This window comes from Alligator sinensis, unplaced genomic scaffold (genome assembly GCF_000455745.1).
Source record: "Alligator sinensis unplaced genomic scaffold, ASM45574v1 scaffold964_1, whole genome shotgun sequence".
NCBI classification, from domain to species: Eukaryota; Metazoa; Chordata; order Crocodylia; family Alligatoridae; genus Alligator; species Alligator sinensis.
Window position 1 is genome coordinate 816782 of NW_005842680.1, and position 26505 is coordinate 843286.

The 26505-nt window shown below is 56.8% G+C and overlaps 1 protein-coding gene across 1 annotated transcript in view; it reads left to right on the plus strand.

Moving 5' to 3' along the window:
* Positions 1 to 14752: 14752 nt before the first annotated feature.
* ZC3H12A (zinc finger CCCH-type containing 12A) overlaps positions 14753 to 26505 on the plus strand; it is a 35908-nt gene continuing 24155 nt past the window's right edge. Inside the window, exons 1-2 of the mRNA XM_006033934.3 lie at positions 14753 to 14780; positions 16473 to 16626. Coding sequence (XP_006033996.1) covers positions 14753 to 14780; positions 16473 to 16626 — 182 coding nt within the window. The remainder of the gene's footprint in view (positions 14781 to 16472; positions 16627 to 26505) is intronic.

Sequence of the window (26505 nt, forward strand, 5' to 3'; positions counted from 1 at the left end):
CCTCGCATGTGTTCTCCATTAGTGTCACACTGACTAATGCTTTTATCCCAGCTGGTTGTACCTTCCTGCTTGATATTAAATCATCTCATCAGCACTCGACTGAATGGGTTGAAACAAAATAGGCGTGGGGAGCTCAGGCGTGAATTAGCAGGTTAACATCAGGACAAGGATCATATAAACCATTGATCGGCCCATCCATCACAATGCACGCTGGTCTCCTGTTTTCAGCCAGGCTCTCTGCACCACTGCAGCTCAGCAGACACGGCCCAGACTTGCAGTGTGCACGGCTGCTGCCACGCAGGGGTCCTGGGCGCTACCCCACGGACACCTTGCCTACCCGAGCTACCTGCCACCAGCTGCCAGCCTGTCCGTAAACCCGTGCCCAAGGGGCCAAGCAGAGCTGCTGGCTATTCCACCCAACTGGTGAGACCGGGCAGGGCCGGCCAAGCCCTGCTGGCATCAGAGGAGATGGCTCTGCAGCTTCATAGGGGTGGGAAGAGTCTTGAGAGGAAGATGCTGTCTCCCGAGGAGACCTCTCAGATTCACCTGGGCATTGGAAAGGGCTCCAGCGCCTCCCGCGCACCAGCCAAAAGCCACATCGTTCCTTTTAGGAGGAATTGTCTCTAATAACCACGTCTTCCGGGTGACCTCGCAGGGCGGCCAGTTGTATATTTGGCAGGAGTTCGATCGAAATCATTTTGCGTTTCCACCGCGGCTCCATTCGTAAGAGCAACAGCGGTTGTGAAAGATAGTGGTGCGCGGGAATCGCCTGGACGCATACGATGGTGCCGCAGCAACAGCTGTCTGGACAGGGCCATGGACTGGGACGTAAGCTCTGGGTCAGAGCCCCAGCTTGCTTGTGTGACCTGGGAAAGTCCCCTCGGAGCTGGATTTCCAAGGAAATGTGGGGTCTCGGCACCGGAGAACCTCAGCCCAAACCCATGAAACCAATGGATGGGGCTTTGGATCCACGCTACGTGCAAAACAGGCGCAGCAGGGCCGGCGTGCACCAGAGCAGTGGTCTAGCTGGCTGTGTGTCTGGCCGGAGCAGGAGGAGAGCGCGCAGGACACACCTAGTGTAACCCATCCCATCAGACCCTAAACCAGCATCGCTTTAGGGGTGTCACTGACTTCTTTTTAGCAGCACCCCTGTCTCCCATGAATTCATCCCACCCCTTTCTGAAGCCGGTTTGCTCTCTGCCTCTACATCCCCTCTCCTGCCTCTTCGGGATGCGTCTGCACGGTGCCGGGCACGACGGGGTGCCAGCCTTGGACGGCGTCTCTGCCTGGCCTGGGATAACATGACGGCACAAACCGGCCAAGGAGCGTTCCCTCCCATGCACCGGCCCAGCTGGTCTTCACACCGAATGGCTTTCACTGAGTTTAAACGGATTCTTTTAGCTCCCTTTCATGTCAATCAGCATCTAAATCTGCGTCCTGCTACATATTTGTGTTACTACATCTAGGCGAGCCTGGCCTTAAAATATCTGTCAAGCTTGCTGAGTGCTAGAATAGCAGCTATAAATATGACACAGCTTTAAAAAAAAAGCTGGAAAGCAAGCAGAAGTAAAGTAATAGGCTGGAGATTGATTTATGCCCTTCAAAATTTACAAGCATTTATAGCTCAGGCTTGTTTCTATGCCGTTTGGAACAGGCTGCTAATACCAAGTGCTACACCACCGAGAAGGCAGCGCCGGCGTTCGCTACTGGGGCATGCGGTATTTTATCTGAATTTACATCTGCAAGTGTGTTAACAATTTAAATCAATGCCGTTGCTGTATGAAGAGTGGGGCACCGTTCCCTCTGTCCTCGCCGGTGATCCTTATAAATTACTGCTTATGTCTTGCTTCCTAGAGAGATGAGGAGACCGACATTTCTATGGCATGGTCTAAAGGCACCCGGTTTGGCATCCACTGGAGCAGGGAGCTGGGCTGAATGAGGACCCCAGGGTGAGCTGAAGAGATGCAAGTCCCCACGTCTCGGAGGCTGAAGCGCATGCTGACGTGTATCCTGGGATTATTTAGTCTGGAGAAGGGGTAGAGGGGAAGGGGACTTGAAAACAGTCTTCAGATACTGAAGGGCGGCTATAAGGACAATGGAGACAGACTATTCTCTGTGGCCACAGCGACAGCCCCGGGAACCAAGGTCTCAATTTGCAGCCACAGAAATTGAGGTTGGAGGTCAGGAAGAGCTTTCTCACTAGGACTGAGGGGTCGAGGGTTGCAAAGAGGATGGAGCTGGGCTGGTCTCAGTGGGGGCAGACGACAGGACAAAGAGCAATGGGCTCAGGTTGCAGCAAGGGAAGTTGAGGTTGGTTATTAGGACAAACTTTTTAGCAAAGCACTGGACAAGGTCACCCAGAGAGGTGGTGGACTCTCCATCCTTGGAGGTTTTCGAGACCCGGGTAGACAAAGCCTTGTCTGGGATGATGCAGTTGGGGCTGGTCCTGCTTGGAGCAGGGGGCTGGACTAGATGCGACTCCTGAGCTCCCTTCCAGCCTTGGAAATCATTAGGAGCAGACCCAATAAACGCTTGTCCGGTTCAGTCAGGGAGGATCCTGCCTTGAGCAGGGGACTGGAGTAGCCTCCCGCGGCCGCTGCCAGCCCGACTGTCTGCCATTCAAAGCCCCAGTGCAGTCGGCTGGGACAAGCTGAAAGTTAAACGCTCGCTGCAGTGGTTTTGCAGACTGCAAGGCCCGGGCCTCAGAAAGCCGGTAGCAGAGCTAGGAATAAAGCATGGCAGCAGAGTTAATGGCGTGAATCATCTGTATGTTGGGTTTTAGTGGCCAAACAGAAAGCCTGAAAAAGATACTGGCCTATAATGAAATGAATGTTTTCTGCTTTCTCCCAGAAATAACACCCTTCCCCGCCCAAACTGGTTTGGGTTGATTCAAATGCCTCATTATATGAGAGCTTGGTTGGTTTTTTAAATGTATTTTCCTTCCTTTATGCGACCTTAGCCTCAAAGCATCATTTCACAACGGAGCTGGAACTGCTCGAAGCCACCGTTACACTTTTTCATTTTTTCTGCTGTTGGCTGAAACCCTTTGCCCAGCTCACCCCAAACTTACAGCGTTTCAGGCAACTAGAAAGTGTTTTTGGAGAGTAGATCATCCAGAGTCAGGCCACCCAGCTCTACCCAGGGATCCCGCTTTTGTACTAATCGTTAAGGAAAAAAATACTCCTCTTCCCAGCACTTAAAACAGGATGGGAACTGAGTCCCCGCGGCCTGCAGTGCGAGCCCCCGGGGCGGCTGCTGTCTCTGAAGTTTACTTGTTGTAGCGCGTGAGGCCTGAGTTAATCAGGATTTACACTCGTCTAATAGAGAACAAAATTCAGGCTGATTATTACTGTCCAAAAACAAAGACTGGGTCTTTATCAGCACGGCCATTTGACCACAAACTGGTGGAAGATGGTATCGTCAAAATGGTTCTGAGAAAGGAAATAACTTTCTTCAGAGTGTTGTAATGGGATTTGGGTCTATCATCAATCTAATCTATCTACCTACCAAAGGCCAGCTAACAACATGACACTTTTGTTAATAAAGTTTAAGAGAGTTTCTAAACTTTAGGTTTCACTCTATGATAACCCCCCCCCGATCTCAGCTTTTCTGAAGTTAAAACAAAAAAGGCAACATATTTCCAAACACGCGTGCAACACCTGAACCTCTACCTGGTGCTTTTCAGAGGTGCAGAAGACTCGATGCTCCCCTGGCGAGCTCTGAAAACCAGGCCACTTGTATTTTTATTTTAAATAATGTGCTCGAGTCTCAGAAGGCAGAATTGCTGAGTGCGGATGAGGGGAAAGACATGAAAACATGTGTCCACATCCCCCAGGGACATTTGCATTGTAGTAGCTGCATTATAAAGCCATCCCATCTTAAATGGGCCATTTTCTTTGCATCAGGAAAGTGAGGCTGGGATTTGGGAGGGAAAAGGAGGGTCCCTGAAGATCATCCATCTCAATTATCCCATGTTGCCTTTTGAAATCGAGTCAATTATGCTGATGAAGGGAAAATTAAAAGAAGCAGCTTTTCAAATGTAGCTAAAGGCCCGTATCCCCTGTAGGATGCTGAAGCCAAATGAGCATGTCTGACTCGAGAGCACTTTCCTACCGCATGTGGCCCTGAATCCAAACGAGCCGCAGAGCCCTTGCACCGCGCAACTGCGACAGCAGCGGCTGTGCCACCCCATAATTGATGCCTTGGTCCACAGCTGCAGGGAACCGAGAGAATGGGCCCCCACGACTTATTTTTGGACAAAATGTCGGCCAGCAATGAGCAACCGGCCCCGCGAAGGTTCAGACGCTGAGGTCTGCCGCCCCTGGGCTGTAGGAAGCGTGGCGCGTAATTGTCCTTGTGCAACCCGGCTCGTTGCTTGGCTAGACGTCTTGGAGGCAAACGCCTCCATTAGTCCCTGGCGCAGGGTCCGTGCGCACAGACTGTCTTCAAAACGGCACGAAGGAGCGAGGGCGTGTCGTTTCAACGGGCCGCGTGCGTGGTGGTGGGAAAGATCGTACTGAATGCTCCTGCCCGTGCCCAGCACTGGACGAACCTCCGTGCTAGTTTATTAACTGCTTTCCACCGCACCTAAAGTGTCTGCCTGGGGTTTGGCAGTGGATCCAAACGGCTGTGATGTGACCAAGCTGTTCGGTACCTGTGCGACTGCACCGCACGGCCTGGCAATGGGTTGGCCCCGAGCAGCACCAGATCCTCCAGCTTGGGATGCCACGAGAAATTAAAACAGCAGAGAAGGACACAGAGGCAGAGGAGCTGGGACCCTGCAAGGACTCATGCAGTGACCGCCATCTCCTTTACCTGGCAGGTGCCCAGACGCACGGGGGGTGAGTAGCACCTGCGACGGACGCATCCTGATTTCACCTCCCCTTGTTTCCGCTGCTGTAACCCATGGCCGCCAGGGCACTTAAGCCAGATTTATGCTGGGCTCGGGGCGGCTGAACCTGCTCCTTTCAGGTTGTCTTTGCGCAGGACAGCTTCCCTCTTGTGCAGCTGGCTGCTGCAGGATGGTCTGGCACTCGCATTTGGTTTTGTTGCAGTGGCTGAGCCCAGCCCCATGCACGCGGCTTGCCTGCGCTGGCGGGCTAGTTAGGGTACGCAGGGGATGCTGCATCCATCGCAGGCGACGGTGGTGTTCCCATCGCCTTCAGTGGAGGGGGACCCGACCAGCCAAGGACTGCGTGAGCTCCTCTCTGCTGACGGCTCCCCGCAGAGCTCCGGTGCCTGCACCAGCCCGTTTTTGGGGCAAAGCATCCTCCCCGGACCACATGGTTGGGGCTGCATGAGGCCCCTGTGCCCTGGGGATGTGGTGCTGAAAAGCAGGTGCTCACAGGGGAGCACCAAGCAGGACACCTGAGGAGCACGACAGGGGAGGCCAGGCTGCAGCACAACGGGCCGGGATGCTGGTCCCTGCACCGGGACGAGAGCGCCCGCCTGATCCCTCCTTGTGCCCGCGGGGAAGCTGCCCTGTGCAGGTGTAACAGGGCCTTTCACGAGCCTGCGGGGCTGGGAACATGGCCCAGGCCTGCTCCACCGCCACGCTCACCTCATCGCAGGGGCTGCATCCTGCAGCCTGTCCCGGCGGAGCGGGCCGTGGACACCAGGCTGCCCGATCCACGCTGGTGAAGCAGGAGGGACCTTCCCTGCCCCTGATTTATGCTTTTAATAAGGGCACAAAAAGTGTGAGGGGACCCCGGGGAACACAGCTCCCTTGTTAGAGCAAAGTTATGGCTTTAATAAGCCCGGGACAAAGGCCTGACAGGCGAGGGAGTTCCCTCTGCTTAAATATTTCCTCGCCTTAATGAAGCCAGAGCTGAGCTGGATGGAGCAGGAGTCGGTTTGGGGCAGAAAGTGGTGGAGCCTGGCAAGGGCTCGGCGGGAGATGGAAGCAGCCCGGGAAAGGGTCCGTGGGTGAGACTGCCAGTGCAATTCCTGCCCCCCGCTCCTGAGCTCCCCTCCCCGCCAGCCGGGTCCGAGAGCAAGCCCCTGGGTCCGTTCTGTGCTGAGAGCTGGGGGATGCCCGTGTCCGGCTGCTCTCATGAACACCCCTTATAAAGACTGTGACTTGCACGGAGGGTGTTTTTACAGCCGCGGGAACAAGGCCACAGAGACATTTTTTGCTCCCCTTCGGGGCAAAAGTATTCCAGAGGATGTCCGTAACTGTTGAGATGGTGGCAGTCACCTCTTTCACCTCTGTCACGCCATGGACGCAGTACTCCAGCTGCGGCCTGACCAGCGTCGCATAGAGGGGGAGCATCACCTCCTGGGACCTGCTCGAGATGCATCTGTGGATGCACGACAAGGTGCGGTTGGCCTTCCTGACCACGTCCCCGCGCTGTCGGCCCATGTTCATTGTGGCATCAATAATGACTCCAAGATCCTTTTCTGCCTCTGCACTGACGAGGAGGGAGTTCCCCACCTGCAGGTGTGCTGCTGGTTCTTCCTCCCCAGGTGCAGCACCTTGCACTTGTCAGTGTTGAAACCCATCCTGTTCTCATCTGCCCACCCCTGTAAACTGTCTAGGTCCGATTGCAGCCTATTCCTCCCTTCTAGCGTGCCCACATCCCCCCACATCTTAGTGTCATCTGTGAATTTGAACAAGGTGCTTTTCACCCCCTCGTCCAAGTCGGTGATGAAGATGTTGAACAGTGCGGGCCCGAGGACCGAGCCCTGGGGGACCACACTGCCCACATCCCTCCAGGTCGAAAATGACCCGTCCACCACCACTCTCTGTGTGCGGCCCTCCAGCCAGTTAGTGACCCATCTAACCGTGTAGGCATCAACACCACAGTCGCCTAATTTTTTAATGAGAATGGGGTGAGACACAACGTCGAAGGCCTTCCTAAAGTCCAGAAAGACTATGTCCACCGTGACACCTGCACCCAAGGATTTTGTGACCTGGTCGTAGAAGGCACCAGGTTGGTCTGACAGGACCTGCCTCGAATGAACCCGTGCTGGTTGTCCCTGAGCATGACCTCCCCTGCTGCCCCTCGCGGACATGCGCCAGGATAACTCTCTCAAAAAGCTTCCCCAGGATCGAGGTAAGACTGACGGGCTTATAATTTCCGGAGCCCTCCTTCCTCCCTTTTTTGAAAATGGGGCACCTGGATGAACGTTGCTCCCCCGGGGCTCCGACGGATGCGTGTTGCTCAGCCAGCTGCTCGGCCAGCACATCCCCAGCACGTGCCTTCGTGACCGCCAGCCGCGTGGCAGGGCGCGTTCAGTCCTGCCGGCCACGTGCGTGGGGCCGCTTGGAGCCCACAGATAAAAGCCAAGGCAAGAAGGACCCGGCTCACCTGGCGGCGTCACGGGGCTGCAGGATGTGTCCCTTGCACAGACAAGCCAGGAGCCCGCAGGGAGCTGAGCTGCTCTCCCCTGGGGAGCCAGAACCGAGAAGTATCCCGCGCTGCTGTCTCTGATCCTGGTGATTGATCAGGAGTAATGACACAGCGCTGAGCTGTTCAGAGCACTTCACAGTCGTTAACTAATTAATTAGCTGTTATGCAAAGTGCAACTTCAAACTCCATAATTAGGCCAGGAACTCTTAGCGAATGTGCAGCATGGCAAAACTTCTTAAAGAGGCAGCGCTCTCCTCCTCCGGCCCTCCAGGCCGGTCCTGGTGCTGTGCCCTGGGCTCCCCGGCACGCTGGGCTGGGCTGGGCAGGGCTGGGTGAGCCAGTGCCCTGGGCTGGTGGCTGACTGCTCCCACGGGCTAAACCTGGACTCAGCACAGCCAGCGAAGGGCAGGACGAGCCAGGCCTCCTCTCCCATCTGCATCGTGGCAGGAGCCCAGAGCTGGGTATCAAGCGTTGTACCAGGTGGGCGCAAAGCTCAGTTTAGGATGGACCTGAACGTCTCAGCTTGAAAGCGCGACCAGCCAGGTAGGGCAGGAGCTTATAGACCCAGCGATGGCCCCTGCTCGGAAGAGGATGCTAGCCTAGGCGGCCGTGAGGCTGGCCCCTCGGGTACCCGGGAGCGCCAGCGCACACAACGGCATGAACGAGTCGCTGGGATCGGCAGACACCTGGAGACCAGCTTTGTGCTTTGCTGCTTGGCGATGGGGAGCCCTGCGCAATTGCACCGGCGTTTGGGAACGATGGTGGCTGGGGGCGAAGAAAGCAAGAGCGGGACTCTAATAGAGCTGAATTAGCTTGGGCTCAGAGATCCAGACTGGGCCTAAACGCAGCTTCCAACAGCATCCCGCAGCGGGAATGAATCGCTTTTTGCTTAGCAGAGTTTGGAGGTGGGACTGGCCGTTAATGATTCCTTAAGCGCCTTCTTCAGGTTTAACTTCCTCGAGTTGCGATAATTTGGCTTCTGATTCAGAATTGCAGATCAAACACCTGTAGCGGAGCCGTGGGAGGCAGGGAAGAAACCTCATCAAGTGGAGAGAGGGACCGGCGTTTTTGAAGAGCTCCCGAGGATGTGTTTGCTTCAAACGCCCTGGGCATTAATTGTGGAAGCGGGGTTGATAAAACAGGCCCCACCATTGCTGGCTATCAGCCGTTCATGAAAGAAAACATTTGAGGAAGCAAAAGTAGCTTATAGCGGGGAAAAAACAGCGCGAGAAGATAAGTTGTAAACCCAAGGCTTAAAAGGGAATGCGTGCGCTTCCCTAATCCTGTTGTGCTGGCTGTAATTTAATTTGAAAGTGACTTGAAAGCTTCATTTACTTCGCATTTTCCTTTTCCTTTCTTCTTCTTTCTCTGCCGGAAGCCGCCTCTCTTTCTGCATGCGCACATTTTGTGCCCCTTAATACGGCGACATCAAAAGATCCGGGCTGTGATACCAGCCAAAGCTCCCGACTCGCTGCACTCGCTCTCCATTATGCACCTGCACCTATTACTGCTTGTCCCCAGAGGAGTTACTTTGCATGGGAAGCTTTTTTATTATGCCACAATTGGAGAGGAAAGGAGTGTGTGGGAGGTGGAAATCCCGCCCTGCCTGTCTCCGTGATAGCTGTCAAGCCGGGCTCCTTCTGAAAGAGCTCGTTGTTTTGCAAAGTGGACTATCGTCCCGATGAACAGAGCCAACCACGCGGAGCGGGGCTGCTTTCGGGACTCACCTGCCCCGGGGGGAAATCGGAGCACGCATAGCAGCACTGGCACAGGGGCAGAAACAGCCTGAGCAACAGAAATGCAGCCTGGTCCCGCAGGGAAGGAAGCCGCAGGCAGCTGCCAAGCAAAACCGATGGGTGTCTGAGCAGACAGCTCTCCCGCGTCACGCCGGTGATGCCCGGCTTGATTGCAGGTGATGGTTCAACGGCAGCGCTGCCTACGGCCTGCTGGAAAGGTCAAGCACAGCGAAGGGCTCCGGACCGGAGTGTCCCACGGCTTTATCCCCTGCACAGATATTGTATTTCTTGCCATCTCCCTCTTCTTCCTTGCTACTAAAGGCTATTTCAGGGGTGGGGGGGGTAGGCCAGAGCACAAAGGAGCCTGGCCCTTCCCCAGGCAGTGAGCGGTGAGACAGACCTCCCTTGGGTCCCGGCGGGGCGTGCAACCTGCTTCGGGGCCTTCTTGGCTGCTCCCACGCGGCCGCTCGCGCCTGGGGGAAATGCCGCTCTCCCTTATGATGGTGATTCACAGGCCGAAATCTCCATTTGCCCAGACACCCTTGGCTGGAGGGGATCACGCGTGCCCTTCCACGAAGGTCGGGAGCCAGGGGCTGGGCAGAGGTCACCCAGCTAGTCACTGGCAACACCCAATTCCCCGACCCATCCGCCCAATTCAGTAGTGAGGCCCGTGGGGCAGCTCCTAGTCCAAAGTGCCTTGCACTCAGGGAGCAGCGTGCATCCAGAGCGATCCCCGAGAGCTCCCGCTGCATGCAAGGCCTCTTGATGGTGCATGGAAATGCAGCCACCTCTTGGGTGAAGCGTGCCAGCTGTTTGCAGCCCAGCTGTCTCAGAGAGGGCTTGCTCTAGTCCCAGCTGCAAAGGGTCTGTTCAGAGAAGGCTGCTGCCCAGGCTGGAGGTGGTCCAGGGCAGCTGGGCGAATGCTCGCGATGCCTGTACAAAGAGGTATCTGGAGCACGGATCCGCCTGGGTGCGCCTGGTGCCGTACCGGGGTGCCAGCTCCAGAGGGACTCGAGGAAAGACAGCTAGCTGCCTCCTGACTCAAGCACCGCATCGTTCAGAGCTTGTCTTCTGCTGCCAGCGCTGACCCAGCCCAGCTTTGACATGGGACAAGGCTGCAGGATGAGGCAGCCAGTCCTGCCCCGCGGGCCAGCCCGGTGCCAGGGCCCGCGCGGGGCCGTGTTCATGTCCTACTGAGCGTTGCTGCCAAGCTTTGTGCCTGCTACTGCGTCTCCAGGAGTCACCAGCTCCTATTATTTCCCTGTCCCCGTGTAAAAACCCAGCTGCTCGGTCGTTCTCCGAGTGGCCGCAGTTCTCGTACTAAAACCGCAGATGAAAACATGAGGCCAAATTCCCTTTGGGTGCGTGTGACAGCAAACAAACGAGCGAGGAAGGATTCTTTGAGAGGGCAAGGTAGCATAAAAGGCATTTATTCCTCTCTCATGCTTCATAACGGGGGAAGTCAGGCTTCCCCGCTCGACGTTTGCAGGCCACGGCTCTCTCCTAGCAGCGCTGTCAGCTCTCTGGTCCTATTTTGCAAAGGAAACGTGTTAATATTGCTCCTGCCCTGCCTTGTTGTGCCCTGAAAGGCTCACAGCGGCTTTCAGAAATCACAGGCAGCAACACTGGAGAACCCAAATGAACCGATGCCTGTTTTTAACCCAGGTAGCAAGGACGGTGGCCGGCGCGATACGTGAGCAGCCGCGAAGCTGTTCAGCCAGCCACAGAACAACAGCGGCACGGGGTGAAAACCAACCGGAGGACAGTCAAAGCCATTCCCTCACCAAACGGTGAATTTAAATTACATTGGGAATCCATAAAGGATGCCAAGTGTGAATGCAACACATCTGATTCAATTGGCGCTTGTGCTGGGAGACAATATATGATTAGAGAAGAGATAAATCGTGCTAATAAGACTAGCGTATCCCCTCGCAGAAGAGCTGCGTTCTCCGGTACAACAGAAAGCTGAATAATGCAAAGCAAAACAACGTCCCCGGAGCCTCGAGCGGCGGGGTCAGCGCCCAGGCAGGACGTGAGCACCCTGGCAGACCCCCAGCAGCCCCGGGCCTGCTCCGAAGCCTGTTTCACCGTCTCAAAAGACGCCGGCTGCCTTCGCAGGCACCAGGGGCCGGGCAGGAAGGAGAGTGTCCAGTGCATGCGACTGGGGCCACGTCTGCCCTCCGCAACAGGCACCAGGTTATCAGGTTCCCACGCCTTTCTTTTGCTCTTTCCTGTTTGTTAACTGAGAACAATCACAATTCCTCCTCCCGCAGCACTGTCATGGATGGATGGAGAGATGCAAGCTGCCGGCAGAGAGGTGAAACATCCTTTTCCTATGTGGCTGCAGGTGCCTGGAGTCTGGTGATGGGATCTGGGAGAAGCTTTGGCCCCAGCAATCGGGGCACTTTAATTCCTCCATTCAGTATTCGGACCGTGCTACCCTCTGTCCCAGCCATGTCCCTGGACAGTGCAATCCAGGCTTTAAGCATCCATACCATCGTGAGCACCTTGGTGCAGGTGAGAGCGCTTCAAAAGGTCCCTGGCTCTGATGCACCAGAGCCAGTAGCAAGAAAAAACCCTGGGAATTTGATCGATTGATGTGCGAAACGTGCCACGGAGCCCACGTGTGCTCAACGGGCGCCCGGCCCCACGGCAGCCGTGTGCTCATTGCTGCTCTTCTCCTCCCCGCCTACTTCTGCCGAAGCCCTCTCAGCACTGGAATTGGCTGCAAAAAATAAATAAATGCATAAAAGAAGAATATGAATGCGAATTAGAAGGCAAATGCAAATTTACAGTGTGCATTTCATGGCAGTAGAGTGAGTGACATTACTTCTCCCTCCCGCCCTCCCCCCTGACTTTTAATACAGCAGCTTTATTAAGTTTATCACAGCTTTTCATTAGGATAATGGGCATTATCGCTGATTGACTAGTGAGGAGCTACAGTCGCTCATCTGAGGAGATTAACCTTGCAGATGGATAATTTTGCCTTTGTTGAAAAGACGGCATTTCCGCTCGTGTACCCTCCTCTCACCCAGCACAGCGTCTATTTGTGTTGCAAGCTAATGCTGGCTTTCGGGCGGCTGGATGGAGTCGTTACAGGGCTGACGCGTGCAGAAGGCACTTGACAGCCCATTTCATCTTCTGTCACCGCTGGTAGCTGGCAAGTCCCTGGTTCAGGTGCCTCCTCCGAGACAGGCAACCCGGGGAGCGCAGCACAGGCCTGGGGCTCGCCCCGCCGCTCCGGGGGTAGCAGGGAAATTCCCCGAGGCCAGGCTGGGAGAAAGCCCAGCTCTCGCGGCTCTGGAAGTAAGGACAGGGAGCTTCTGGCTGGCCTCCCCCGGGCAAGTGCATTGCGGTGACCTGACCTGACCTGACCTGACCTGCCTCACTCAGCAGGACCCAAGCCCGATGGAAAGGCGCCCATTGGCTTCCATGTGCATGGACTCAGGCCCTTGTTCCCAGTTTCAGCCTCTTGTTTCCATGGGTTGGACAGGACCAGAACATCCCAATGACCTCTTCTCACCTTCAGACCTGGAGTTTGGGAGCTCGGGGCTTGCCCTGCCATGGGAAGGCATCGCCCCGTAGCATGTCTGCAGCAGTGGCTGCAACATCCCCTTTCCTCGCTCTCGGCTACTGCCAGGGTTACACGTGGCCGAGGGCTGGGACCGCGCAGCTCCCAGCAAATCCTGGCTTGCAGGCGAAGCCGCTCCGCGGGGCTGGCGCTGCCGGACAGCCGCTCACCCGTTTATCACCGGTGCCGTGACGCTTCCTGCAGATCTGTTGTGGCTGGTGCTAGGATCCCCTCCCTCAGGCCTTTGCAGAGCCTGGATATAAAATATATATTAGCAACTGCTTTAGGCAGTTAAATGAATCCAGGCCTGTTGGGAGAAATAACAATGTATTAACACTGCCTCTGAAAAATTAAAGGAATACTCAAGCAAATTCCTTTTTATTGACTTTTAGTGAGCCATTTAATCCAAACATCTCATTATCTGCAATATAAATATACTATATAATGGGTTTTGCAATAGGAACAATTAGCTTGGCAATTAGCACGAGCACGGGTGCTCGGTGACTGCACGCAGAAGGCAATAGGCCTATTAAAAATGTGTCCTGTAGAGGAAAAAAAATAATAGCATTTCAGATGAGTAGATTGAAACGGTTTGACTTTAAGCACCGGTAATATGTCTTCTATTGATCCCCCTTCCCAGATGAGCTAAGGCGGGGTCCTGGCTTTCCCTGATGAACTTGTTCCTTCTCTCCCATCGAGAGGGCATTGATTAACTTGATTTGTGAGGCAGGGCATGGCGCCCTGCAGTAATTAGCTCAGTCCATCAGTCCCCTCGCAGCGTGGTGAAAGCAGAGCCGAGCCCAGAGGCAGCTCGGGGGCTCCGATGGCAGCGACGCACTCATCTGCCCGGGCACTGTCAGAAAGGCAGGACACCCTGGCGCGGAGCTGGCCTGGCCGCTGGCGAAGCATTTCACCCATTACAGCGGAAACATGAAAGCGTAACCAGGAAACCTCTTATTCGTGTGGCCAAATGTAATAATTCTACCACTAAAGTCAGGCGTATAAATTAAACATGTGCTGCAATAGACTTGATTTTGTTCCTTGCATATTTTAAAAGGTTTGTTATTGCTAATAGCTGGGTGTTTTTTTTATCATTTTCTGACTTGAGGCTCAGGAACAACGCCAGCTCTCCAGCCCTCCGACTAGGTCTGGGGGCTCCCCTCTCCCGGCTCTCACTGGGGACCGCGTTATGACCTTGTGCGTCTCCAAACGGCTGTGCCAAAAGCAAAGGCTCCATGGCGGGCATCCTCCGTGATTAGTAATCTGGGATTCTGCTGAAGTATACAGCAAAATTATTTTCCTTCATCCCCTTAATGATCACCTGCCTCTGCTTGGATTTTTAGTAGCTTAGAAAACTGAAGACAACAAGAGTTGACACCTCCAGCTATTGAATAAATAATAACCATCAAAAAAGTCAGCATTTAGGTTTTATTTACATCCCCAAGCCAACAGCAATAACTTAGGCTTTATGATGGACCATTATCATCTCTCATTGCGTTCAGCCTGCCAAACAATGTGCTCCATGAAAACTGATATCACCTGCTTCTTATCTGCAACGCAGCCTTGCAGTGGTTCCTTATTGATTTTCTGCACAATCACAATAAAAAGGTGTTAGGTCTCCCCCGCCCCGGTACCATTTTGTGATTCTGGAGGGTTTGTTTCCGCTCGTCTGTCATTTCTCACCCACGCGAATCATTCTGGGTTATTTTGCAGCATAAAAAAAAATAAAAACTCTATTGATTTGCAGAACCCACGTTAATAAGTGAAAAGCTGGAGGGAAGAGGAAGAGGGCAGCGCTGTCACCGTTGCCAAGTGTTTGAGCTGCTGGATTCCACGTAATGGGAGGTCAAAAGTCATGACGACACATGCCGAGGAGAACGGATGGAGCCTGTCGGGCCTGGCCACGCAGCACCTCCACGGTCGGCTCCATCAGGGGTGGCACCTGGCTGGCGAACAGGGGTCTGTTTCTAGCAGCTGCATTTCTCTTTTATTGCCATTCGGAAAAAATCTGCAAATGCTCGTTGCTTCCCCACAGCGATGGCCGGGTAGACCAAAATGTCCTGTTGGAGAGAGTCCAGTGGAGGGGAACGAAAATGGTTGTGGGGCTGGAGGACGTGACTGGTGAGGGAAGGCTGAGGGACCTGGGCTGATTGAGTCTGCAGAAGGGAAGACCGAGGGGGATTGAACAGCAGCCTTCACCTCCCTGCAGGGGGGCTGCAAAGGGGACAGAGCTGGGCTGTTCTCAGTGGGGGCAGACGACAGGACAAGGAGCAATGGGCTCAAGCTGCAGCAAGGGAAGTTGAGGTTGGATATTGGGAAAAACTTTTAGCAAAGCACTGGACCAGGTTACCCAGAGCAGTGGTGCAGTCTCTGTCCTTGGAGGTTTTGAAGACCCGGGTGGACAAAGCCTTGGCTGGGATGCTGTAGTTGGGGCTGGCCCTGCTTGGGGCAGGCGGTTGGACTAGATGGGACCCCCTGAGCTCCCTCCCACCCGCATTGTCTCTGACTTTATGACACCCCCATTGCCACATCCCCTCACTCAAAAACATTAACCTGGTCTGACCTCGATGCTTGCCTGGCTCCCGGGTCCCTGGCACCCAAGCACCCTGTGAATTAACACCTTCCTTGTTGCATCGCTCCCCTGAGGTGGGATGTGTTCTCCCAGCGCGAAAGCACAGGCGCTGGCATGCTGTGAAACACCCTGGACCACATCCAGCAAAGCCGAAAAATGTCAGCGTGGAGCTAGCTCCTTAGCCAAGCACCACCGCGCCGGCGCTGGCCGCGTTGCCCAGCGTTGCATTCGGGTTAACAAGGCAGGCCGTGGGATGTCGCTCTCTGAAAGGGAGGAGTGAGGGGCTGTAATTCTCCTGTTAAATGGCAATTAATAGCTTCGCGCTTCTCCTAAGCTGAAATACTGGAGTAGAGATGTGTCTCAGCATTTTTACTGCCTGGATAATTAAAAACGAAGCTTTCCAGGTGGCAGCATAAATAATCCAGTCCTGGCCATCCATGTCGAGTTAAGGAACATCTCGGGATTTAACAGCCTGGGCCAAAACCCACTGAAGGAAACTATATGACTCGGGTTGACCCCAGGGGGTTTGGACCAGACGTTCGCTGTCTCCAAAGCAGAAAGCCCGGGTGGGCTGGAGTCGAAGCGGGCGAATGGAGCTGCTGGTTCGTGGAGGGCAGGGCTCCTGGCCTGCACCGCCGCGGCAGAAGACCACCCTACCGATGAGGAGGCAGCAGTGCTTTGGAGGGGGCAGCGTCTGTCTGGCCTTCGCCCCACCTGCTCACCACGAGTCTGGCGCCTTGGGGATGCATCTTTTCCGCTGGGACTCTCCAGCCCTCCTCGCCCCACCATCGCATCCTGCAGGAGCCCGGGCAGCCCGCTGCGATTCCCCGCGGCCGAGTCGGCGATCAGAAACGTGTGTCAGCTTTCCTGCCGCAACAAAGCGAGCGCGCCGGCTGCAAACCAGCTGTCAGACACGATGCAATTAGCTGCTGCTCCGCGGCCTGCTCCCTCTCGCAGAGGCATCGGCTGCGCGGCCTGCCTGCATCGCGGGAGGCCGAGTGGTGCGGATCGAAGCTGCGCCGGAGAAAGCAGCAGCGCTGGTGGGACGTGACGGGGGCATTCGCCCCAGCGCCTGGTCACGGCGGCTGCATTTCTGGCCCTCGGAAATGTCGCCTGGCACAGGGAGACGGGCTGAGCAGGGAAAGGTCCCCTTATTCGTGCTGCTGAGTTTGTAGCAGGTGCAGCCCTGGCTGGGGGGTCCGGGTCCAGGTCCGGCTCCTCTCCACGGTGCTCTCTCCTAGCCCTCCCGGTTGTCCTGGCCGTCTGTCCACCAGCCGACATCAGCCACTTGGATGGGTTTGTGGTGCAGGAGGAATCGGACTCGCCAGCTCCTACCCCGCAGCCAGTGCACGGCCACAGCGGCCAACTGGATCGCACTCACCTGGGCGCCGAGAGGCACGAGGCCATGTCTCCTACTGGCCTCGTTTAATTTAGCCATGCATCCAGGGAGAAAGGCAGGGAGTGTTTTGCATCCTGGGGCCACCTCCCCAGCTCCTGCCAACAGGCCCCAGCGCCACAGACTCCCGTTCACGCCGGCCGAGACTCTGCTCCCGCCCCAGCTCGCTGCTGAGCCTGAGACCGCGAGTGACGGGGATGTGACGTGTATCACAGCACAGCACCGGTGCGGATCCGGCCGTTCGTTATTGCCATGCGTGCCTCCGGACGGTGGGACTGCCGTCCCCGATAATGCAGGCGTTTTGCGACATGAGGCAGAGTGAGAGGCTGGCTCCTTGCCGGCGCGCTCTTCCCTTTATGACAAGCTCAATCTCTAGCAATAGTCGCTAGTCAGTCTGGTATAACAATGGAGAACACCTCCCTTTGATGAATGCCTGTTTGCCTTTAATTTGTTACAAGGCAATGAGACTAGAAGGAAATGTTCAGCTGCTGGCAAAGTGCTCTCTTAAGACGCATCCACATTTCTGAATTCTTCCCAAATCATTTTCCAGGGATTCTGCTCCGAGTTTTCAGCTCACGGGGATTTTTCCACCTGCCCCAGCTTGTGATATAGTGGGGTGAATACATTGCATTCCCACGCCACACCTGCCCCTCGGTGTGAGTTAGATGCTCTCAGATGTCACGTGCCGGATGTCATGATGATGATTATTTATAGCCACCTTCACAGCTCGGCGAGAGGAGTTTACTCCCAAATCCACGGGGCCGAGCTCTGCGCGGCACAAAGCAAACTGCCGAGGAAGTTCCCTGCTTGAAGGCCATGAACAACCCCGTCCTGGGTCAGCAAAGCCCGTGTTTAACTTTAACCGTGATCACGCCTGTCCTTGCTGTGCGTGTTTGCAATGGGACGGACGTGCTTTGCTGAGTCCGGCCTTGAAAGCAGTCGCTCCGGTTTCCCTCTGGTGATGGGGCTGCTCTTCAGTGCTCTCAAGACCCGGTTCAGCCTTCCCTGGGTTTCGTGGTTTCCGTGCATGCAACGGCAGCTCAGCTCCTGGCGTCCGGTCTTCCCACGTGCCCATCACTCAGTGCCAGGAGCCTGAAGACACCGATGCCCGCTTAGAGCCCCCCAGCAGCGTGCTTCAACCCCCTCGCCATAGCCCAGGAGAGCGCTGCTCTCAACAGAGACTATTTATTTGCAGTTCTGATGTGGCTGAGGCTTGAGATGAGAGAGCTGCAGGCCTGGAGATTACCGCAAGCTCCTCGGGCTTCTCCGCAGAGCTATCACGCATGACAAAGCCGTGATCCAGGCAGGCGAGCGGGAAGACGGGGCGCCAGGGGCTCTGCCACGCTGCATGCCTTCCACCCGCTGCAGCCACGTCACGTCCGTCCCGCGCGGCGGGGAGTGCAGAGGAGTCACTGCTGCACTGATCGCCAGGTGTCCTCGCAGCCGGGAAGGTTTTCAGAGGTGCAGCCCGGGGCTGCCGGATGCACTGGAGGCCAGTGTTCAATCTTGCATCAGCCAAAGCCTTTTTCTCCAGCTTGAAAGGAAAACCACGCGCGCACACCAGCCCCTCCCCAGCCCATCCTTCCCTGAACTGCTTGTCTCAAGTAGCCAGCAGACACATACACACTGACACGCGCGCGTGCCCCACACATCTCCGACACTGCCTGATGCTCCGCACATCCAGCGACGCCTGCGGCTCGCTAGATCCAGACTCGCTGTCCCCTCTAGCCCTGCCGGCAGCAGGTCTCGGAGTGGGTTCTCGGCTGGGCCCACGGGGCAGGGGGTCTGACAGGAGTACTCGTGCCGCCTCCGGCCTGCTCTGCACACACCCCCGTGCACCTGCCTGTGGGCTGGCGCGATGTCCTGCCACCCAAGGCCAATGTGCTCGACTCCAGCACAGACCTGCCTGGCCGGGCGAATCCCCACAAAGGCCCTTCCCAGCAGCGTGGGAGTACTGGGGTCTGTGCCACGGCAGGAACACGTGGTCGTGGGAATGGCTGGGAGCAGCATGAGCCGCCCCACCATGGGGAAACCCACCCTGACCCCTCTGCCTGCGATGTGCTGCATGCCCCGTGCCCTCCCCTGGCTGCAGAGCAAACCCCGCCTGGTCCATAGACTCGTGGCACCAATGTCCGCAGGAATGGGGAGCGAGACAACAGCTCCTTCGCTGCCTGCCGCCACTTGCACCGACGAGCACACACTGTGCAGTCGAGGCAGAGGCCTTGCCCGGAGTCCTGTCCAGCCCCCCGTGTCTCCCCAGCCACCACGACCGGGCACAGCGGATCCAGAGCAAGGCTCGAGGTCACGGCCTGGGGCGACAGTGACCCCCAGGGCTGCCCGACCACCCAGCCCTGCCCCAGAGCAGGCAGGGAGAAGCCACACTGCCGGGCTGTCTGCTCCACAGCCACCCCAGGCGGCTGTCCTGGCTCCAGCTCCGGACACCGGCTTCCCGGGCCGGACAGGCGGCTCCTCGGCTCCTTCGCTGTCCCGTGCACAGTCCCCGCAAGGGAACAAGTGCAGCGTGGCCCAGAAAGAGCCCACTTCCACCCCCCACCCCCTCCGGCGCAACCTGCACAGAGGGAGCACCCTCCCCCCAGCACCATGGAGAACATCCCATTAATTATGCCATTTAATTAGACCCCGAATATTCATATTTCATTAACGACACCACTGCTCACGCCGTATTTAGCTCCCCGCGCTTTAATTGCGCGGCGTGCCTCAAATGGCAGGCAGCTCGCTCGTTTGCTTTCTCCTAATGAACAGCCACTTAGAATTTTAAAAAGTGGAGGATATCTCTCTGAGTTAATTACCTTGAAATTAGCTTAATCACAGCTCATTTAAACTTATCTAAACACCCGGGCTCGGGACTCCGGGAAAATTGGGTTCCAGCCTCCCTCGGTTCTTCGTCCAGGGAGCCGGCCCCGCGGACAGCGCGAACGCTCGCGGGCAGGGACTTGGCACCGCCGGCTTGTTATCCTGCGCGCACCAAGCGGTCTGGCCTGCGCCGGGCACGCGGCCTCGCCTTCCTGAGACCAGCTCGCTGCCCCGTGGGGCCCAGTGGCTGGAGCGCTGGGCTAGGCCAGCCCTGATTGCTGGGGGATGCTGGATGAGTCGCTTAAACCCTGCCCATGCCTCAGGTTTCCCATCTGTGGAATGGGGGTGATGATGCTGCCCCCTTTATAAAGTGAGTTGAGATGAGCTCGTGCACAGTGCTGTACAAGCCCGGCCAAGTCTTGTGAGATCTCAGCCTGGCTGCTGCAGTCCGGCTTCCCCCGTGCGAGTCTCCTCCCGTGCGGGGTCTTTCCCATCTCAGCCAGGACGTCCTCTGCTCCCGGGGTGCTCGGTCACCTGCAAGGCCCCGGCAGGCGCGGCTGCCTGCAGAAGACGGAGCAGGTGCGAAGGCGTAGAGGGAGCTCCCTCTATGCAGCAGAGGTTTCTGGGCACGACTGGGGCCGGGGAGACGGCTGCTGCCCAGCAGTGCGAAGTAGTGCAGTGGGTCACTCCGGCGGGGCGGAAAGCTCTGGGCTGGAAGGAAGCCGCAGGGGACAGGCCGGGCTTGGCACCAGGCAGCGCCTCCCCACAGCTCTGGCTGCCGCCGGGACCTCACTGCCTCGGGGAGGGATGCTCAGGCCCTGCCTGCGCACTAAACACCTCCTCCTGGCTGGGCAGGAGCCTCTGTCCATCCACCCCCGGCCTGGGGTTCAGCTCCGTTTGGGGGCAAAGGCTGTAGCATGGCTCTGACACGGCTCTGCAAAGGGGCAGGTGCCCGCCCCGCCCCACCCCAATGCCTCTGCTTGCAGAATCAGGGCCGCTTCCACTGAGGCAGAGACACATCACAGGGACCCACATAGGGCAGGGGACCCTGGCACCGAGCTCCAGGCTGCAAGAGGAATCTGGGAAGCTCTGCAAGCTGCTCCCTACGGGGCTCCCTCATGCATCCCAGGGGCAGGAGCAAGGCCCCAGGGGCTCCCAGGTCCTGCCGCGTGGGGTTCCCTTGCAAGAGGAGCAGGCAGCGCATGCACCCAGCCCAGCCCTGCTGCATCCTGCAGCTGCTGCCCAGCCAGCATGGAGCCACCTCAGCCCTGCCCTGCTCCCCCTGCATCCTTGGGCCCTGGCACTACGGTTGTCACCCCTGGGCTCTCCGCTCTGTGCTGCACCTACGGTCTCTTGAGCATCCGCTGACTCCAATGAGCTTGTGTCCGGCCCTGAAGGGATTCAGCCTGTTCCTGGGCTCCGTGAGCTCAGCTCTCCCAGCACCCAGCAGGGAGACAGGCGGCTCCAACACCCTTTGCTGTGCCCTGAAGTGCTCGGGCTGTCGGGTGGGTCTTTACTCAGTTATAGGAGTGGATGGAAAGGGCTGTTGTTTAGATCTCCGAAGCAAGGGCAGCAAGGATAAGCGTGCAGCAAATGGCTTCCTCCCCCTTCTCACTACGAGCTCTCATGGCTGTGATTTACACACACAGAAGAGCCCGATGGAGCCAGGTCTGGCTGCGGGACTGAAGCCCTCGGTGCCAGCAAGTGTGATGAGGACACAACGGGGTGTTTCTGCCACAGCCAGGGCACCGGGCATGGGTGCCGGAGCCTCCTGTCTCCTCCAAACAAGACGAAATTGCAATAGGCTGCCATGAGATTGGAAATGGAAAGGGCAAAACTGACGGTTGCGGGGGAATGGGTTCCCTTGCAATCAGTCTCAAAGGCTGTCGGGGTAGACGCGAAACCCCCGAGCTGACAAATTGAAAAATGATGCCTGAGTTCTTCCCTGGAAGCAGCCACTGCTCCTGGGCGCGTGTCCCGAGCGAGGGTCACGGACACGCGGGCTCAGTCATTATTTAGCCATTGCTCCGAGGGTGCCGGGAGGGGGAGAGAGCCCCGCTGTCCCAGCCCCTGGACCTCTCAGGGCATTTCTGTGTCCTTGGTTGCTTTTGCTGAAGTCACGACTGGCTGCACGTTGCAGTGCTCTCCAGCACGGCCCTGCCGTTCGGGTGAGATTGGCAATGACGAGCCTGGCACGGGCTTGCAAAGAGCACCCCTCTTCCCTCTGTATTCACCAGTGGAAGCCGGGGGAGCAGCCCCGCGCCCGGTGCCAGGGGCACCCACGGACCACGCTGCAGGAAAGCTCTGCCGGAGGCGATGCTTCTGGGTTTGGGGCATCACTCCCCAGCTGGGAGAACTGCACAGGGCTGGGGGTGATGGCAGGGGCCTGTTCGAAGCCTTCAAATGCTGCCTCTTATGCTCAATGTGAAAGAGGCCGAGGACACCCAGCGCCACATCTTTGCAGCCTGGACCTCCGTGGGCAAGCCGCACGGTGCATATGAGCCACGGATGTGGCCTCTCTGCTCACGCGCCGAGGCTTACGGGCTGCGTAGCTGGGCAGGGAAGAAGCACGTGCATGACCCAGAGCTCTCCAGGGTTAGCCAAGGACAAACATCCCTGCTTTCAAGTCCCCGCTTCTCTTATTTGGCAGAGGGCGCTGCCACGTGGCTGCAAATCCATGATTATCTTGCCAAAGGCCCCTGCGAAGCGCGTGTCCTCCCACCAGCCCTCCCACGTCGCCAGCTCTTTCAGAGGCGCCGCCCCACGAGCCTGGGGCCGCGAAGCCGGCTGTTAGCGAGGGGCCCTCCTTCCCATCCATCCCGCTGCGGAAAAAAATCCCGAGTGACAGAAAAGAAATCTGTGGCTGTGGCTACAATTAGGAGCAATTTCCTTTTGTTTGCCGTCAAAAGAATGCGGGGGGGACGGGGACCGAGGGAAGGAGGGGGAGCTATTTTCTCCTTGCTCGAAAAGAAGAATGAAGAAAGGTGCCGCAGCAATTTGTGAATAAAACAGTTTCCATTTCTATGTGCGTTCAGTATTGGCAGCTGTGTCACCAAAAGATTTGTCGCAAACGGCCATGCAAATGGAGCTGCCCGAGAGAATTTCAATTGGATAATTCCTCCCTTTTCTAAGAGCGAGAGCAAGAACGGGATTGTTTAAATGTCTCTGCGCTGCGCCAGCCTCAAAGAAAATTGTTATGACAGAACGTAATGCTGCTTTTGTGCTTCATCTCTGCCGCGCTCACTTGTTTCCCCCTCGATTCCTCTTATGCTTTTGTGTCTGGCAGGGTGTTTCTGCGAGCCACGCTCGCTCTGGCTCGGCGCGGGCAGCTCTCGAGGTGAGCATGGCAACGGGAAGCTGCAGGCCCGAGGAGAGGACAGCACAGGTGTGGTGCCACGGCCCCGCTTCAAAACAGGGCGGTGAAGAGCGGAGGGAGGAGGTTGGTGGGGAAAGGGAAAGGGAAAGGGCAGGGGCGTAAGTGGAGACGGAGCAAGGCCAAGGGGCGAGGCACGGCTTGGGCGCACGGCTCGGCTGCTCCAGCTTGTCCCTTCCTCGCCTCGGCTTGGCGAGACGGCCGGCCGGGCTGCACCAAACAGCGGGATCCCGCGTTGCACCGAGGGGCCTGGACCACAGGTCCCGGGGTGGAAATAGGAGACGGGACATTTCGAGCCCCGGTTCTGACAGCTGCTTTCTCGCCGAGACCCTCTCTCCCCTCCGCGCAGCAGCCCAGAAACCAACCCCCTGGACCGTCTGGGGTTTTTTCACCTAGTCCAAAGAAATCAGGCCGAAGGGGACGGGGGAGACCCTTCTGTGCTGCGCTGCAGCTCACAAAGCAAGCTGTGCCCCTAATTCCCCTTGTCAGGGGCTGGGAGCGAAGCCCGGGGGCGGGAAATGCTGCGGGGCCCCTCGCCGAGGCAATGCCAGGGAAGCTTCCCTTATAAATAAGAGAGGAGAATGGAGAAAGGTGAAGACAGAAACCCTCAGAGATCTCATTAGCAGGAAGCAGCCTCCAACGGATGCCTTATGGTCTTCAACCCAGCTCTACTCAAGCATTCAACCAGGAGGAAAAAAACCCCGCATCTCTTCCGCGCGGAGGAGGCGAAGGGAGCCAGCGCGCTGTGGACAGGCTGGACCGGTGAGATGCAATTACTTCCAGCAACAGAGCCTTGTGTTTCAGCTTGGTACGTGAGCATATGCTGAGCCGTGTTTGTCAACAGCAGCTGTCCACGTCCTCGCGGCTGAGAGAGAAAGCTTGCCTTCGGTAGCCCCTGCCGTAGTGGAAATGAGCACGATCACCCCTCCTTCCCTTCGGGCATGAAAACCGCCCCCCTTTTCTTCCCTGCTCCTTGCCTTTATTTTCCGCCCCGGAGGGGATGCAGGAGGATGAGCCTACACGCCTCTGGCTTCGGGATGCCTGGTGCAATGGGTGCCACGTCCCACGTGGGTGCGGATTGCCTTTCCCCTCGGCAGGACTGTCAGGGAGCTCTGGCCCCTGTGTCTGTCATGGCCGTGTGAGCACGAGGCAGCATTTGAAGGCTTGCAGCCAGAACAGGCCTTGTCTTTGGGTTGGGCAAGTCTGAGGCACCAAACAGCTTTCGTTCTCGGTGCCTCCACTTGCAAAAGTGGCTTAGCCCCAGGGCTTGTGGCACCAGAGCCCGGGGCCAGCACACCGGGGAGCCCCGTACTCTGGGCCACGCACCCAATTGCGGAGACCCGGGCCAGGGCAGGCAGCACAGAGCCCTGAGCCCTGAGGTCTGGACTCGCAGACCCAGCTCCTTCCAGCGCACACGAGAGACGTCCAGGTCTCGCTCGGCCAGACCACGGAGAAAGCCCAGAAGCTGGGTGCCCGTTTTTGCCCTGCTGTGCCCATTCACCTGAATGCAATCAGAGCTGCATTCAAGAAGTGATATCTATATTTTGGGTACCGGGCTGAGGCGTGTTCTGCTGGAGGGTGACTGGACACGGTAGTTTCCTAACAGTACATTTGCTGCAGAAACAAATTGTTTCCACTGTCCCCCCACTTAGCAAAGGCAGCTCCTTCCAAGGCCACTCTTATTTCCCATATTGTGAAATATTTGGCCTATTTTGAAATCTTCACGTGCGTGAATCTCCCATTAGCAGTAATCGGACTTGCGCACAGTGTGTGGTGGGTAGGCGCGACTCCTTTGTTTTTCAATCAGCTGCAAGCTTAGGAACGTTTTAGTGCTCTTTCAAATAAAAGGAATAAATATCTCTCTAACCAGTGCAGGGAGCGCTCTGTTCCCGCTGGGTCGGTAATTCAGTCTGCTGTTAGCAGCAAGGTGAGTATTTAATTATGGGCCAAACTTTTCAGTCCTGCTGCTCCTTGTTTGTGCGCCTGCTTTCTCTCAACAACAATGCGAAGCCATATGGCGCTTCCAGCACTGGGACTGCAGCCATTGGGGCAACAGATGCAAAACGGCCCCTGACAATAGACTGACGAGTTGGTCGGTCTGTTTTCTCTCTGGAAGAGCTGCGAATAAACAGACCTAACAGAAAATATGCAACATGCATGATGAATTAAAGTCTGGATGGAGGAAAAGGTAAGGTATCAGTGCCCGGAGGTGAAGCTTAGGAGAATCAGAGGCTGCTAGTCCGGCGATGAGAAGGGGCAGTGAGATGCAGGGTCACGAGTCCCGTTTCCTTGCAGTGTGAATGCAACACAAATGGTTTGGGGTTTCCCCCCAGAGCAGTGCCACATGCTCAGAGCTGGGTGAGGGTCTCCTGGGAGCTATGGGCAGTACTCGATGTGGATAAGGCTGTGCTTTCCCTCTGGGACCCCCTTCCCAGGCGTGTCTGCTCACCTGTGGGCCTGCTCCAGTCCAGCCGTGGTGTAGCAGGAGTGGAGGAGCGGCACGTGGTCGGCTCCAAGGGTCAGGGCTCGGTTTCTTGGTCTCCCCGCTCTACGATCAAAGCCTCGAGCAGGCATGTGTGTGGGCAGCTGTCACAGCACATTGCTCTCTGCTGAGATGGCAGAGGGGAGAAGGACAGGTAACCCACAATGCCAGGTGTAGCCTAGGGCTAGGCCTAGCGCTCCCAGCTTGGTGCAGAGGACCAGGGAAGAAGCCAGGCATGACCCGCACTGCAGCTCCTCCGAAACAGCCCGCTGCAGCTGCCGGCAGACTGGGGCGCTGGATTTGCCGTGAAGAGCTGTCTGTCACCTGCGACATTTCCTGCAGCACAGAACGGTCTCTGGGCCGCGGGCTACTCGCCGCAGGGCTGCTGCTCCATCACTGCCTCCTCTAAGGTTTCTTGCTCCCTGTCCCCAGCGGCTGGGGCTGGCTGCCTTGGAGGGCAGCGTGCTGGGCTCTGCAGAGACTCCTGCCCTGCTCTGCTCTTCCTCATCCCGCGGTTAAAACCCTGGAGGTGCTTGGAGAAATCCTTCTTGTAGCCCGCACAAGGGTTTCCCCTTGGAGCCACCTGCTGCAACCAGCTCGGAGAGCCAAGGAGCACGTGCTGGATCCAGCATCGCCAAGGGGCATGGAGGGGCTGGCCAAGCCTTCTCACCACAAACGCTGCCCTTGGCATTGGATGCAGCTTCATTTCCAGGCCTGGGCCACTTAGCCCCTTCCCTTTTGTGGTCTGTAGGTCCCGAAAGCAAACGGGGCAGTAGGATGCAGCAGCTGAGATCCTGCGTCGCAAAGAGCAGGGGAAAGCTGTCCCCAGGACGCTGTCTCCAGCCGCCTTGCTGTCACTGCTCTGCCCGACTCGTGTGTGGCTGATGTTGCTAATTAGGAAAGACATTACAAACGTGACTTACAAATGATGCCGCAGTGCTACAAACGTCGTTTGCATCGAACTGTTATTCGTTTATTGATCGTATTAAACAAGTAGCTAATCACTCTGTTGGCAAAGCAACAACGCTCTCGTCATAAAGTAAATGAGTGTTAAAGTGTGCGTGGCTCATTAGCACATTTATTGGGCATTGCTGCCATTTCCAGGACTTGAACCAAACCTTATAATTATATATGCATGCTCAGGAACCTGCTCAGCTGAGCACATGCACTAAATAACTGGGCAGATTCGCTCTGAGGACTTGACCAGCC